General features: G+C 42.0%; 1 protein-coding gene across 5 annotated transcripts in view; it reads right to left on the minus strand.

The window, feature by feature from the left end:
• The window catches only part of LOC139456350 (LHFPL tetraspan subfamily member 2a protein-like), a 118,623-nt gene that overhangs the window by 21,037 nt on the left and 81,157 nt on the right, over positions 1-16,429 (minus strand). For 3 of the 5 annotated variants that reach the window (XM_071238001.1, XM_071238000.1, XM_071237997.1), the window contains exon 1: positions 85-4,674. The exons of the other annotated variants lie outside the window; for them this stretch is intronic. In XM_071238001.1, the coding sequence (XP_071094102.1) occupies positions 85-448 (364 nt within the window). In that variant the 5' untranslated portion in view covers positions 449-4,674. Of the gene's footprint in view, positions 1-84; positions 4,675-16,429 lie in introns of those variants that run through there. 5 annotated transcript variants of the gene reach the window in all.

Below are 16,429 nucleotides of genomic sequence, written 5' to 3' on the forward strand. Positions count from 1 at the left end.
TCTTTGCTATTATTGCGGGATGAATATTCCCTGCTGCACGTGCTCCACGAACATTCCTTGCTGCACGTGCATCACGAACTTTACCTGCTACTGTTTGTACGTATCCCACAATTCGGGTCATGGACTTCTGATAGTCACGTGGAAGACATGTAACGCACACGGACACGAACGCACTGAGGCTGATAAGTCCACACCCTCCACCGTAGAGAACACACGAAGCCTGCCACGCCCTTACTGGTACCCGGCCCATGCTGAAAGTTCCGCCATAAAAGCGACATACCTCACGCGACTTGGCGTACCGGGTGTCGCCGAAACAGTAACTGATCATGCCGAAAGCGTGGCTGAAGTCGTGGTGAAGTAGCCAGAAAGGTTGTAGAAAACTGAACGTGCACGTCCCCGCCACAAGGACTGAGAGTAAAACCCATATAAGGAGAATTGGTGAAGGCATCCTGTTGAGTTAAAGAATCCTGCCGACTATAATATAGCTGAGAGCAGTCAGGTGTCTGCCAAGCTGTAGTTATGATGGCACCGTTCATAAAGACATCCAATTCATCATGGTCAATGGGCCACTTATACCATTCTGGCGGAAGGATATCAACGTCACAGACCTTTTCACTACCGATAACGTTACATGTAGCAACGCTTCCGCTGGCAAAATAACGTCGCCGATTTCGGAAATGACGTCACAATTTGAGCGTTAAATTGGCAGTCTGTGTATCGATTCAATAGTTAATCTGTACTTTATTTCCTTCTCGTGAATATGGCAGGACCTATGATTTGTTAGCTCCAGTATATTCTTTCGAATTGAGCACAGTTGCCTGTGGTAATAATAGTCCTTACGCACGGCAATACTCCAGAAGTGAATTGGACGCTTGACAAACAACTCTTAAACGTCAGTGAGTCCACGAAATCCCGATTGTATCATGTAATAAAACCAGATCCTCCTCCCTCAGTGGTGTATAAAAGTCGTACGAAGTAAATGCGATGTTACAGAAGGCTCTACTTTGGATCCGGAATGATATATGTCCCACGGAAACAGAGCTGAGTGAAGTTCTGGCAATTAGGTCTATACGAGGCTAAATGCTTAGTGTGAACAGAATAAATCACCAGTGAATGAGCAGGGATATGACCTTTCTCTCCACATACGCCGCCAAGTGGGGCACTATTTGCGGAAGGACGTCGTAATTACTGCCAAACTTGACCTCTGAACTCTGAAAGGTTCGATGGCGCAGTAATATCGATCCGGGTCCTGTTATAATAACGATGTACTCACTGTGACATTCTAACTGTTTTCCAGCTCACGGGGCGGGTTAATAACTCCCACAGTTAATGATGATAGCCTCGGAGGGAAGCCTGAAATATTGGGCTCGCAAAATGTTTTCTCACATAACAAATCAAATAGTTACTCTGCATGGGTGAGCGATTTACGCCTTTAGATGAGCTGGGAAGAGATTGTTTTCTGAGATTACTGGCGTTGTCTGTGATAAGTTGCAATTCTTCCCCTCGCCTCCTGACTGCCGTCCCCGAGTCCCCTGAGATGGAGGTAATGTCGTTGCGAATGCTGTCGTTAACGCCACCGATATCACTGTTAGAGATGAGCAAAGAAGAGGAATCACACTGCGCAAGCTTAAATGATAGTTTCCAATTGCACACACGGCAAGTTTTATCACCAAGCCTTTCTATCAACTTCGCACCCTCAACTTTAATTCTTGTTCTCTCGTCAATAGCAGTCTAAATACTGCTCATAGGGGCATTTCTACAAGGTTCTTGACAAGTTAAAAAGCCCTTTAATGTCAATGCTGGTCATTAAAAGGATATGAACTTCGAGTGGTTTTAATGATCACCGTCTAAAGGCTTCAGCTTTCATGTACCTCCCGATGCTGCTGGCGGGCAGAAAATGTTGTAGTGCTCTTCACAGACAATAAAAATGTAATAGTTATTAATATTTCAACGATCACATGTCAGCAGGGAGTTTTCAGGATCGGTCGTTTGTGTCATATCCTTCTCCAGAACGTCAAGCATTCATTAGGTGTTAAATGAGTCAATAAATCAGGCGTTAAGTAATTCAATGAACATCGATGGAAATCCTTTTTAGAAGGAATTTCAAAGTTCACATTGACGTGGGGTTAAAGTTCACACTGACATGAGGTCAATTGAAACATGTCATTCACAAAGGGTACATGATAGGAATCACATACATCTGTATCATGATCTCCGAGGGTCTGGTACTCGATGGTCAGATGGAAGGTTGAGCAATATAAAATAATGTGAATCGGGTCTGCAATCACATATATCGGTCCACAGGGTGATCTCTGAATACCTGGTTAGAGGATCTTCCTGGGCAGGGCAGTTCTAAAACACCATCTCCAGTGTAAGCATCACATCACGATGCTATAGTCTCCAAGTCTTCCGTACAAGGATCTCATTGTGGAAAACACTTGTTTTCAGTTTTTCTGTTTTTCAACAGCAGACTTGTTTTTCCCAGTTTTTCTGTTTTTCAACAGCAGAACGTCCAAACGTACCCGTCCCTCTGACGTAACAATTCCAATCTGAAGAATGGCCGTGCCTACTTCCAAAGATGTTCAAACATGACATAGACACATGTTACATATATTTCCTCACCATGGAAATCACTTCGATAACACACTTTTCAGCCGAATCTACTTCAAATGACTGTCGAGACTCTAACATGCACAGACCAAAAAGGTTTTAAACCAATGCTAGTCTAGCCGGATATAAATAATGAACCAGATTGTGAAAAGTTCTCAAAAGACGTCGATGTCCTCGCCCTCTTCTCACGAAAGGGTATTAATCACTTTACTGGGCTGGTCAATAACTCAGGCTACCAGCGGTAGTTGCTTTGTTACTTCTTAAATGCTGTGGAAAAAACTGTTGATGTCCTTCTGGTATATTACTTAAGCTGGTATTTAGTCCAGGGCGGACGGGTCGATAACTCTCAGTAGTCCAGAAGGGGATGTTCGATCTCCTTCTGCACTGCCACTGTATTGCTGTGAATGGAAACAAACACTTCTTATGTAGTAATGTGTTTCTCTTTCTCACTCTCGTTGTTCCATGTGTCTGGCACTGGGTTAGGATTCCTCAGCTTTTGTTCAGTTGGGATGAATGGAAGTGTGCATACGATCTGACCTTTCACGCAGTCTCGGAGTAATTAAATTAACTTTCCTACTGAACAGAGTAAAATGTCAATTTATCCTTTGACATTGTACTTCATCCCTCAAGTTCAGTAACGGCATTTAGAACGCATTTTCTCCAGAGACCTTTTTCTATGAAAATATAAATGCCAGCCTTACACTTGTTCCTGTTTTTAACTGGGTATTAATGTTCAAGAGAATCAGGATGACATTAGGATGCAACACACCTTCATTAGTCACAAAAACAGTCGTGGCACATCTGTTCCTGACGATTATCAGGCAGCCTCAGATGTTGACCGGCGATGACCAAAGGCCTTCAAGAACTTAGCCAGGGTAAACATCGGCCACGAGGCACGACTTGGGTCAATACACATCGGCAAAACACGGAGATTGACTGGGAAAGAAGTTGGAACCGTCCCAGAATCACGTCAGGCTGTTCAGAAACTCGGTGTACTGTCTCAGGCTTTCTTTGAGTCACAATGTAGGAACTACTTTCATCAATGTTTCTAATGATGGTACTACTCAGGACTTGGTTGAGGCTGTCATATAACGTTCAAGTACTTCCAAACAGATGTGGGCTTCACAGGTGTTTGTTCCGATGTAACCTGTCAGAAATAGAGACCGTTTTGAGAGGTGAACCGTCACATAGATTTCTTTCAAACACAGTGAGGTGTTATAGGACCAACTGTTTCTTATTCACCTCGAGGGACCGCCTCTCAGGTGAGTGATCACGACCTCGATGCGGTAACAGGCTGACCTCACACAGTTTAAAAGTTCAGAGTTTAGTCCTTCAGTGAAGCATTCTGTTAGAAGGTCTGTGAAGCATTCTGTGAGGCATTCTGTTTGAAGGCCTGTGAAGCATTCTGTGAAGCAGGCTGTTCTAACATGTATCGTTGATCATCGAGTGAGTCAAAATACTTCCCATGAATTACCTCTGTCATCGATCCTGCAGCATATCAACTCTCACAAACTTTCCACTTGTAGCCTGCCTGTTCTGGGTGCCGAATCTACATCACTGCTCCTTTCAAGATGAGGTACACGTGACAGGTATGGATGTAACTGGTGTACCACCGCCAACTTTCCACGTGCACGTAACAACGAACCACACGGCTAATCAAGGTATCAGACAGTTGTAAGTACATCAGACTTGAAATGGTTGACGTTTGATGCCAATCACCACAACCGTTAGTCTTCTGCCTGTCTGTGAGTGGCCTCTGTCGACGATGTCGGTGTAATGACGCGTGATGTAGTCACGGGGCGGCGTCTCCCCTTGCCCCCAGCAATCATTACTCCGGGACGAAACTCTCTTTTACAATCAATACCACTGAAGCATCGAGTCTTCATATGCCAGGCCCGGGACGATATTTAGCCGGCTTCAAACAAACAGATTGTGCCCCTGGCGTTCGATTTTTGCTGATAAATGTAGTTACCAATTCCTCTGTCAAAGACTCGCACCTTAGGACCCCCTGTCGGCAGGAATATGACAACATTAATTGCAATTCCTTCTCGAACGCCGTAGGAGTTTCTGTGTACTGACAAGTGTGTTAACAGACGCGACTTTCCGAGACGTTACGAGAGTAACAGTGCGAGGCATTGGTCTCTTGAATATCTGCCAATAACTTCATACTGTGCGTTTTTTAACAAAATGAAATACATTCCCGTTGCCATAAACCAAATAAGTATTTTTTTACGTCCACACTTTAATATCTCTAGGTAAAAACACTGTTCTACCTGCTGATATTAAATTTCGCTCGTCGAGACCATTGCGGCAAGGACTCTGAAATACTGAACGCCCTTTCAACGGAATTCCTTCCCAAATGATGCGTCAAATTGTGTTGATGCGCATACCAATATTCCCCCTCATTATTTATACCCTTAACGTATCCCTCATCTGTGCAACATAACACCGTTAGTCGGGACCACTTTAATATGGAAACCTTGCTTTTCCGGATAATAACTGTCAGGAAAATATTATATATACAAACAACTTTGGACGTATCCATAATACGTTAAGCCGGACATTTGATAAACCGGACAATTTCATGGAAACTTACGTCGGGATTAACGGTGTTTCCATTTCCAAAGTCATGCCCGGACAATGTTGAACCAGGATGACTTGGTTTTTCAATTAGTATATTATTTGCTAATCCACACCCAAACCCGTATTATTTAAAGATAAGGAACAGATAGCAAATCGATCAGTTGATCCAGAAAAACTGTATCTAGTGGACGTGTTAAATGATCCGAAGTGGCACTATGAAAAGCCAATTTACTGCTTTTTGCAAAAAACGTGCACACTCACTTGCACACGTTAAGACAATCAATGAGAATGTAATCTAATCAGGGAGTACCTTGAGCCACTTTGGCTAAGAGCTTTTTCAGTCCTGGTTAAAAAAATACTGTACCAAAGCACCAGCATCGAAAAACAATATCTTAACATAGTCCGGCTCTGTTACAATCATTCATGCATATTTAATAATTGACATTCCCTGAAAAGCAGAGTGAATTCTTCCTTTCATGCCGTCATGCCTATGTCGGTTACGAGACATGCCTACTTCGGACATAATTGATTTGGGACGTTTTAAGCCTGAATACCCCTTAGCGTGGGGTCAGGTCTTCACTAAAACAGCTGTAATAGAAGTCTTAAACAATTTCAGCTCTAAATGTTTATAATGGTTCATAAACATGCGGGAGTTTTACAATAAACGGTGTTATTGATTCAAAATCGATTCTACTAAAGCCTGACACTTTTATGATTGATTAATTATGAACCTAAATTATAACGTCTAAACTGTTCGATTTTCTACCTTTGGCGTAGCTATTCAGAATTCTGATAAATCAGTTTTCAAAGCTCATTTTCAAAATAGAAATCCTTGAAATAGAACCACTTGTTATCCTTTTGGCTTATAATTTAAGCTAAGGAGCCACAGTGCTCCTGAATTTTGTTCCTATTTCTAGCTTCAGTCTAGACGCTGAAATTGTCTCTCTAAGTAAGTAGCTATTTATAAATTGAACTGTATCATAAACGTCAATTAGCATAGAGGTATTTGTTGGAATGGTTGGGTTATAAGATGCAGGGTCGAAACCCTCTTTAAGATGAGAAGCGTTAATTAAAACAAACGCGGTATGAAGGGACGACAAGATTGACGTCCTGGTATCGCCCTCCATACGATAGACTGTCTGTATAAATGTCAGCCGATAGCGACACTTAGAAGACAGAGTAAGTAAACATAGGAAACGAATAGCTCGAGTTCCAAGTCTTCCCAATGATTTCCGTTCAGGTTGAAAACCGACGGCCAATTGTATATCGGGGAGACGTTGCACCATCAATCGTCCTGCAATCTTTATCGCCATCGGCTGAAGAGTTCTCTCAGGGGAGATAACTATGCGCCACTTTTTATCTCTTGCATACCACTGCAAATCGATGCGACGATATGTCAGCTATTTAATTGAATTTAAGTTTTTGTCGCCGACTTGAAGAAAAGCAGACCCATTTGCAGGGATTATTTCTGTTTTTGTTGGTTCGGTGACTGCTTTCACAACATTTTCAACACGTTGCAGAGTGATTTAGTAAAAGGAGAATATTTTTTTCTTTACATTCTTCATCGATTAGCAATATAACTACAGTATAACCTACGATCTCGTTCGCGCAGACCTTATCTCTCCAATCGGGCACATTCTCGGATGAAGAAGTGACACAAGGGCCTCATTTCAGAACAGCTGGAAGAACGAGCTTCGGAACAATGTGGGAAAGACGTGGTTTTGACTCCGTGAAACTGTTTTGTTACAGTTTCGTCAGATTTGGCAAAGATAATTTCAAATTTCGCATTTAAAGTTGTTATCCGGGACGCAATTTCGTCATGTCGATATATACTGACTAAAAGAAGTAACGGAACATACAGAAATAGTGTTGAATAATATTTACTTTTATTTTTTAGTATTACTGCATTGTCAATTATCAGGGGTATTTTATCTCGACTGTATGATTGTAATTACTCTGGATCTAATCGCTACCATAGCTTCTTGTTGATCCCGAGTCGAGTAACTTGATACTAAACCAGCCGTAAAATCAAATTACTCTAACGTGGAGAGACATTTCGAGAAATTGGTAAAATACTGATAAGAGAATGAGTGGTAACGTTTCACGCTGCTTGTAGCAATAGTCCAGCAATACCAAGGCGCGGTACACCAGGAACAGACCGTACACCCATGCGAGGAATTGAACCCGGGACTTCAGCGCAACGAGCCAACGCTTGAACCACTTGGCTACCCCGCTGCTCACTGACACGGGAGATGAAGATGCTTACGCCTCTTCCTGTGGCAGCGAATGTATCCAGGGTGTGTATCATAATACAACGGAGACCAGTATATCATACACTGGGTACTCGAGAATGGCAGAAGTAAACTGCCTGGTAAAAGAAAGTATACACTTGAAAATTGGATTTGATGTTGTCAAAATGTTACTTAGCTGAAACAGTCGCTGAAACAAAGCAAACGCAGGGTCCGAGACACAACTGTGATACCCGTATCAAATACATCGCATCGAATAACCATTTCTTGTTTGTTTCGTCTTAGCCACAAACAAACAGGTGGTAGACTTTCTTTTGCCCGGTAGTTTCCTTTTGTCAATTTCGAGTATGAAATCCACAAAACAAGTCACCGAGTTAAAGGCTACAATCTGATGTGTTCACTATGGACTGATGGACCCGTGAAGATCCGTTTTAGAATTGGTCTTCAGCAACCCATGCTTGTCGTAAGAGGCGACTGGGTGGTCAGGCTCGCTGACTTTGTTGATGCATGTCATCGTATCCCAACTGCGTAGATCAATGCTCATGATATCAGTCACTAGATTGTCCATCCATTGTGTTCTATACAAACTTCGATATACACGAGGTTCTATTTATTGCCGGTTCGTTATTTTGTCCCTAGTACAGTGAACAAACGTCCGGAATCTAAAGATTCCAGATTAACAGGGTTAACTTCGTTTCCCGTATTACCTTACTAATATCATATAAAATATGTCTTATCATTGCGTAACTCCAATCAAAACCTCATCAATCCAAACAATTTATTAATGTATGGAACTCGCGATCGTCTTTTAAGTCAATTGTAAACAGATCTAAGATTCCGGGGTAGAATAGGTCTTCAGAAACCCATGCTTGCCGTAACAGGCAACTATGCTTGTCGTAAGAGGCGACTAACGGGATCGGGTGGTCAGGCTCGCTGACTTGGTTGATGCAGGTCACCGTATCCCAACTGCATGGATCGATGCTCATGATGTCAATGACTGGATTGTCTGGTCCAGACACGAGTACGTACAGACCACCGTCATATAGCTTGAATATTGCTTAGTGTGGCGTAAAACAACAAATAACAAACAAACAATCGTAAACAGAATACGAGTAAATGAAAATCACCTTGGAGATCCCATTAATGACAGGGCGGTCGGGTAGCCTAGTGGTTAAAGCGTTCGCTCGTCACGTTCGATTCCCGAAATGGGTACAATGTGTGAAGCCCATTTCTGGTGTCCCCCGCCGTGATATTGCTGAAATATTGCTAAAAGCGGCGTAAAACCATACTCACTCACTCACTCACTCACTCATTAATGACAAATAAACGTGTGCAGAAAATATATTTAAGAAAAAACATAATTGTTGTCTAGTATGGACGGGGTATGTTTACAATTAATTACAATTTACAAATTAATAAGGTGTTCCATAGACAGGCTATGTTCACCTCACGAGGAGAGTGTAAACAAGAAAGTTATTTGTAGCTAGACAAATTACAAGGGTACATCTACTTGGCGGAACGAAACTACAGCTTACATAAGGAATTTAATTAAGTCGAACCGAGCGTCCACTTGACGTGGGAAGTAGTCTAGACGAGGTGTTTGTTGTGAGCAAGGCGGATACGATAGCAGCTGTGTATACTAGTATGCGGAACTGAATGATTAAAGCTATAAATTAACAGATTATCTGAAAGATATTATTGGTTTAAACGATTTGTCTTCTCAAATGTATATAATTTTTTAATTTGAAGTTTACACGATATACGGCTTTTCCATTGGACGAGAGAGCGGTCACATGACCGCGAAATTGACGTTCATAAGTGTATGAACGACACAATTTAACGTTCATACGTTTTTCACGTATGGGGAAACCCCTGGGAAATCCCTACCACGAAAACACACATAAGCGTTCTTTCTGATCATTTAGAACCTTTATTCTTGGTCTCAGCGGTTCAGTATACATTGAGAAATATCAGAGAGCGTGACTGCATGATTGTTCATGAATATCCTCGCTGCGGCCTATCCTAATGAACAAACGATGAAATGCACATCTAAACTATCGTAGTGTCGACTCGATCCGTGCCTAGGCTGACATTGATCGTCTCCAGCAATCTATGAATTTACCTTAGTGTCTGTTTGACGCATCTTTATTCACCTTTCAATGATCGGCCAGTTGATCAACGATGACTAACACATGTAACCGCCACACGTTCATTAACAACTTCGGAAATCTCTCCCGTCACGTTTATCGTGTCGGCCATTTTGACGTCTTGTACTTGATGTAAATGTATTACGACGCACTGTCATTGTGACTGACATACTGAGGTAGTTCTTTACAGACCTTTCTCATCTAATGAGGATATGATTTGAACACACGTGCTGCTTAAGATGTTTCTGAAGAGCAAATTGTGCATCCATACGCCCATGACTTCTCTTTTTGAGGAACTATTTTACTCCGCGATATAGCTGGTTGGCTTATGGCTGTCAGTGTAAACATGAAGTCACACGTACTAAATACAATTGTGTTTAGATCTTGGCCTACATCCTTTGAGGTAAGAAATTGTGATATAAAAATTATAAGAATTGACTTTCACTTTGTGTGAAGGTCAATTCTTAAATATAAAACATTTGTATTATAATTTCATTTGCATTGTCAGCAAAAATGAGCGTTCTACTGGAAGGGCAATGGATCATAGGCCTCGGTCGTCAAGGTACGTGGGTGAGTGGAAGGCGCTTAGTTCGCTGTCAGGATCATATGTAGTGAGATGAAATGGCGTTAACGTCGCGTTCGTGATTATTTCACGCATATAGCAACGTGCATGCGCGCGCATGTGGCTGCTTGTTCTTGTCCGGTTTTATAGTTCTAACCCTATGAGATCATCATCATCATCGTCATCATCATCATCATCATCATCATCATCATCATCATCATCACGCCCTCTACATATTCGTACCATGGATGGACCTTTGTGTCAAAACCACAAGCATTGCGAAGACGGTAATAAAATGATCGAGCCATTCCATCATGTGGCTTAAGATACTGTGTTTGTGCCAAAGCTGGGCATCCACTGACAATGTGTTGGACAGCTTCAATAAATTCATTACATAATCTACTTTTCATATTTACATTTTGATGCAAAATCACACAATGACGGTTTCGAGTGGTAAGTGACTGGTCCTGAACGGCAAACAGAAAGCCTTCTGTTTCACTTTTCACGCCAGCCGATCTCATCCAAGCGAAGGACTCTGTGGGGTTGCTGATCCGCTCAACACACTGCACGTAAACTCAATGCAGTGGTCGTTCTGATAGCCTCTCATTGAAAAACTGAGTCTGGGCCGATTTGATATGACACTTCACTTGGTTTACACTTATTTCTGTACCAGCAGTACAGAACCTTCAACAAAATCATTGAGATTATGTCCAACATCCTTGGCTCGTTTACGGAAACTGTGGAATGCCTTGTTTTCACCATGAATCTTGACATGCTTCACAAAAGGATCATCAGACAAATAAATGTGTGCAAAACTGTGGAATGCCTCGTTTTCATCATGAGTCTTGACATGCTTCACAAAAGGATCATCAGACAAATAAATGTGTGCAAAAGTGCACAAAACAATTCTATAATGAAGAGCCTCCACGTTTATCAAACCACGTCCTCCCATCATAATTGGTAAATATAAGCGATTGAGGGAAGAGCGAGGGTGGTTTGTCTGATATGATTCTTCGTGTGAGGGTGTCATTACCCTGAACTTCGTGTTTCGTCCAATCAACAACACCAAAAGAATGTGAAAGGACAGGTACAGCATAAGTATTCGAGGCTTTAACATTATTGCGAGCGTTCAGCTCTGACCTCCAGATTTTCTTAAGTCTCAGTTGTACTCTGCGCGAACTTTTTCCTTGATATGGGCATTCTGGAGTTTGTCCCTAATCTGCATCCCTAAGTACGTATAGGCCTGACCTTCCACGAGATATTATTTCTCAACTCCCTGGGCAGTATATAACCCAAGCTACCTAGGAGCGCTCACATATCGGGTACCCATTCCCAGCTGGGTGAACGGAGGCACATTTGGGCCAAGTCACTTGCCCCGGGTGACACCACACATTTTGACACTTGTATTACGGGTGGATGTAAATATTCGTGTTTCCACCATCTGCTCATTTACCATCAGACGACTGGGTTCTTTTGAGTGCACAGGGTGTTTGTACTGTACACTAGGGGTAGTCACAACACTGTTAAGACCTTGCAGCAGTTTAAAATAGACACCCTACTCAGACACATTAATATGATTCCCCTTATTGCCGAACGCCAGGCAGGGTAACAACAAGTACTCCCGGGGATCGAACCATCGACCTTCAACTCCCCGGATAGACTCTCCACAACGAGACGACTGTGGCGGTTATGCCAGCATTAACGTGGCGAAAGTATGGAAACACAACGGGGTTCGCTGGAGCTATTCTCGCTGATTTAGCTTTCATTCTGTAACATAATACGTCTCTACGGACCAGTGGTTAATTCGTTCTAAGTGCTGTATGCACATATTACTAAACATCGATACGAATGACAGCCGCGACAGCAGTGATACATGTGCGTCTGCAGGATACGTTGTGGTATACGGCGATCACCGTATCGGTGACAGTGAGCAGATTGTTGTATTGTTGAAGACAGACACAGAAAGTTTATTTAGTAGTTCGCTTCTAAGCGTGCCATTTTTTGGAATGTATCTATAGCAGTAAACTTTTATTTTTTTATTATTGAAATTGTTTTTTGCGATTGTACACATTTGCCGTTATTGTTAAGTCTGTTGCATGGCAACAGTTTGTGTTGAGTGGTTCGAGTGGAAATCTGAATGGCGATTTGGTTTCAACTGACGATGTACTTTTGTAGCCGTTATGGACACAGTTTACACAGAGTGATGTCATGTGTGAAACGACTCGAACGTTACATAAACCAGGGTGGTCGGTTTAGACAAGATGTCGGAACCCTAGGAATCTGTTTACTCAGGTCCTTCATAACTGAGTGAGTATGTTTTTACGCCGCTTTTAGCAATATTCCAGCAATATCACAGCGGGGGACACCAGAAATGGGCTTCACACATTGTACCCATGTCGGGAATAAAACCGGGTCTTCGGCGTGGCGAGCGAACGCTTTAACCACTAGGCTACCCGACCGCCCCCTTCATTACTGAATGCAGCTGGTCTTGCAATATTGCGAATAGCTGACACGAGAGAGGAGTGAGTGAATGAGAGAGTGAGTGTGAGTTTGGGTTTAACACCTCTTTCAACAAACTTCCAGTTATATCACGGCGTGTCATCTTGATTTGGGAGGAAAGCCCGAAATGATGTAGGTTTTAGACGTTTACCACCTTGGTGAAACCAACGAGCACTGGAAAAGAAGCTGAAAAAGAAGAATTATATTTTGGACAACAAGCATGGTCGCCTTTTACAGCAAGGCATATTAGTATTAAGCGACGTCCATGTGTGTGTGTGTGTGTGTGTGTGTGTGTGTGTGTGTGTGTGTGTGTGTGTGTGGCTACTTTGTACTTCTGTTATAGTTTTAACCCACTGAGATACCAGTTTATGGATCCCTTAGCCTGCCCAGACAAAGTATATTGAATCCGAGCCAACCAGTCCCTGCTATATTCCCAAGCGCAAGCAAGGTAACAACAAGTATGAAATTTTACGTCCTTTGGTATGACGCGCCGAGGATCGTACCACCAACCTTCCACTCTCCGGGAAGACGCTCTATCTACTACACCACGGAGGCAGTCATCGACTAATTAGGGAGGCGACGGCATGTGATATAACTGGAAGTCTGGCATCGTTAATTGACAAGTACTCGTGCTATCAACCATCGGCTGACCAAGACTCGATTATTAATAGTTAGCCAGTAAATATTTAATAGTGCTGCGTGAACAACGTTCATCACGACAGACTTGCATACTAGACAACTCGCGTTATTCCGGAACAAGGCGAATAGCGATTCGGGCCACTCTCGCGGCCATTTTTGTGACTGAGTTCCGTCTAAGCGCAAACAGGTATGTATTGCAGATGCTATTCAAAACACAGCTGGACTTATATAATATATGAGAACACATTTAACTGTATCTTGTATACATACTTAGATGCAAGACATATGTAAAATCAAAACCATTCCTGAGGGATTCTTTGACCGAAGTACTTAAATTCATACGCGCATTCTGATTGGTTTGTCGTATTTTCGCACACAACATTCATCGATAGGGGACGAGTCTTCTCGCAGGTTACGGAAAGGGGCGAGTGGTGACGAAGGGCATACTAGGGTCTATTCAGTTCCGGCATCCCAAGGGTCCCACACTCAATCATGTAATATCTATGCGAAGGACGGGCAAAGATGACTGTCCCGTCAGGATGGAGAGAAGTAATGGAGACAATCAGTCGGTGTCGAGGCTGGCGTTGACAGTGATAGTGTTACAGACAGTCGGCTTGTTTATAGGACCGTAGGGAGGACTGGGTTTAGGCTATGACTGCGCTGATAATGGAACGCCCGTGTTATCATTAGTAGATACAAACAACGCAAAGTACTGGGATTATAGTTGTTGCAACTGTTTTAATGTATAACTCATGTCAAACCCCTCATCAGTATATACTCAATGGACTAATTCAGGATCAGTTATCTTTGTTTGTTTGTTTGTTTGTTGTTTTACCCCGCACTCGGCAATATTCCAGCTATATGACGTCAGTCTGTAAATAATCGAGCCTGGACTAAACAATCTAGTGATTGACATCATGAGCATCGGTCTACGCGTTTGGGATACGATGACATGCATCAATTAAGTCAGCGAGTCTGAACACCCGTTCCCGTTAGTCGCCTCTGACGACAACCATGGGTTGCTAAAGATCAGTTCTCCCTCGGATCTTCACGGATCAATAGCAACAATGAACGCGAACACGTGACTGTGAAGAGACACAAACTCCTCTCGTTTTGTTTAAAGATTTAAAGTGTTTGATGTTTAATTGGACTAAAGACGGTTCCCATTAAGCTTTCAGATTGAATCTTGCAAGCTTCGTAGATTGAATTCAAATTTAGATTTAACAGAAAATTTACATTGAATTCAAATTTAAATTCTCAAGAAAATGAACATTTTCTTTTAAGTTAAACTTCAATCTCGGAAGTAAATAGAACAAAACAATTAGAACATACACATCTATTAATTTAACCATCGATGACTACTTCAATCTACATTATTTTCCGAAACATTGAATATTTATAGCCGACCCTATAAAATCAACAAGCAATGCATACAACTAGAGCAATCAAAAGCTCAAAATAGGGATCATACGCATAGCAACATACTGGACAAAACATACAAAGATAAGACGAACTTCACTTACAGAACGAACTGGTATTCCCAACCAGCAAGTCGATCTTATGCCTGACAAACAATGAAATACAACTTGACGTTTACCGCCTTTAAATCATACACCATAAACATCACAAATATGCGTTCAACTGAACAAGAATTCAGTCTTCTTTGTCCATACTACGAAATTCACATAAAACGTCATTTTTGACAGTAACGTAGTTCGGGTTGCGGTTCAACCTTTCAAAGGGCAATTAAAAATAAACATCATCCTTTAAATCTTCTTATATTTGTTATGTTTAATTTTGTCGTCTTATTCTACTCTCGTTACCCTATTTACAAATGACAAATGAATGTTTAAAGTAAACATGGACGTAAGCACCGGCGAGAGTAATGTTTAGAAAATTGAAACAGGAACGGAAGCGGACAGCGTTGTGTTTTCTTTCGTAAGAGCCTTCCTTCCTAATGGGCAGTTGATGTGACTTCTTGTGTGTTGAACAGCTTAGCAGGAGGGACAGGTGCATACTTTTGTAAATAATCCACTGTCGCGAGTATATACATGACTTAAACACCAGCGAGGCCCAAGAAAGATCGACTTAACGTAAATTGGTTTCAAGTTAAATTGGCGTTGCTGAATGACACAGCAGCTGGTCGGTGGACTAGCGACAGCGCCATCTGGCCGACAACGTCGCTACTAGGTGGCGCTGGATACGCATGCGTATATCGTATGTTTAATTTGTTGCTACATAGGATGGTATTGTTAGATATGGGAAGGACTTGTATTGAAGTTGTTTGGGGCTTTGCAGCATCACCAGTATTGCCACACCGATGTTACATGTGCTAAATTGTGTATCAGCAGCAACAACGTCTACCACAACTACTACTACTACTACTAATACTACCACCCCCACCATACCAACAACTGCTACGACCACTACTTCCACTACCACCACTACTACAACTACAACTACCACTTCCACTACCACTACCACTACTACTACTACCGATACCAATACCACAGCTACCACTACTACTACCGATACCAATACCAATACCACAACTACTACAACTACTACTACTACTACTACTACTACTACTACTACTACTACCACCACTACTACAACTACTGCCGATACCAATACCAATACCCACAGCTACTACTACTACTACTACCATCACAAATACTACTACCACTACTACTACTACTACCGATACCAATACCACAGCTACTACTACTACTACCAATACCAATACCACAACTACTACAACTACTACTACTTCTACTACTACCACTACTACTACAACTACTACTACTACTACTACTACTGCCGATACCAATACCAATACCACAGCTACCACTACTACTACCATCACAACTACTACTACTACAACTTCAACAACAACTACTACTACTACTACTACTACTACTACTACTACTACTACTGCAACTACTATTTCTACTACTACAAAAAAATGCTGCTGTGACAATTATTACAGTTACTGATGTTTCAATTATGTTATAAATACTTACTGTTAGCGTTCTAAAGTACCCGGCAACATATACGCCTCCCCAACACAACTGTAGCGACATCATCCCCGTTGTTTCATCTGCTTCATGATAGACCAATAAATGTCACTGACCCCAATC

The sequence above is a fragment of the Haliotis cracherodii genome, unplaced genomic scaffold (assembly GCF_022045235.1).
Source record: "Haliotis cracherodii isolate W230 unplaced genomic scaffold, xgHalCrac1.p SCAF_11, whole genome shotgun sequence".
NCBI lineage: Eukaryota > Metazoa > Mollusca > Gastropoda > Lepetellida > Haliotidae > Haliotis > Haliotis cracherodii.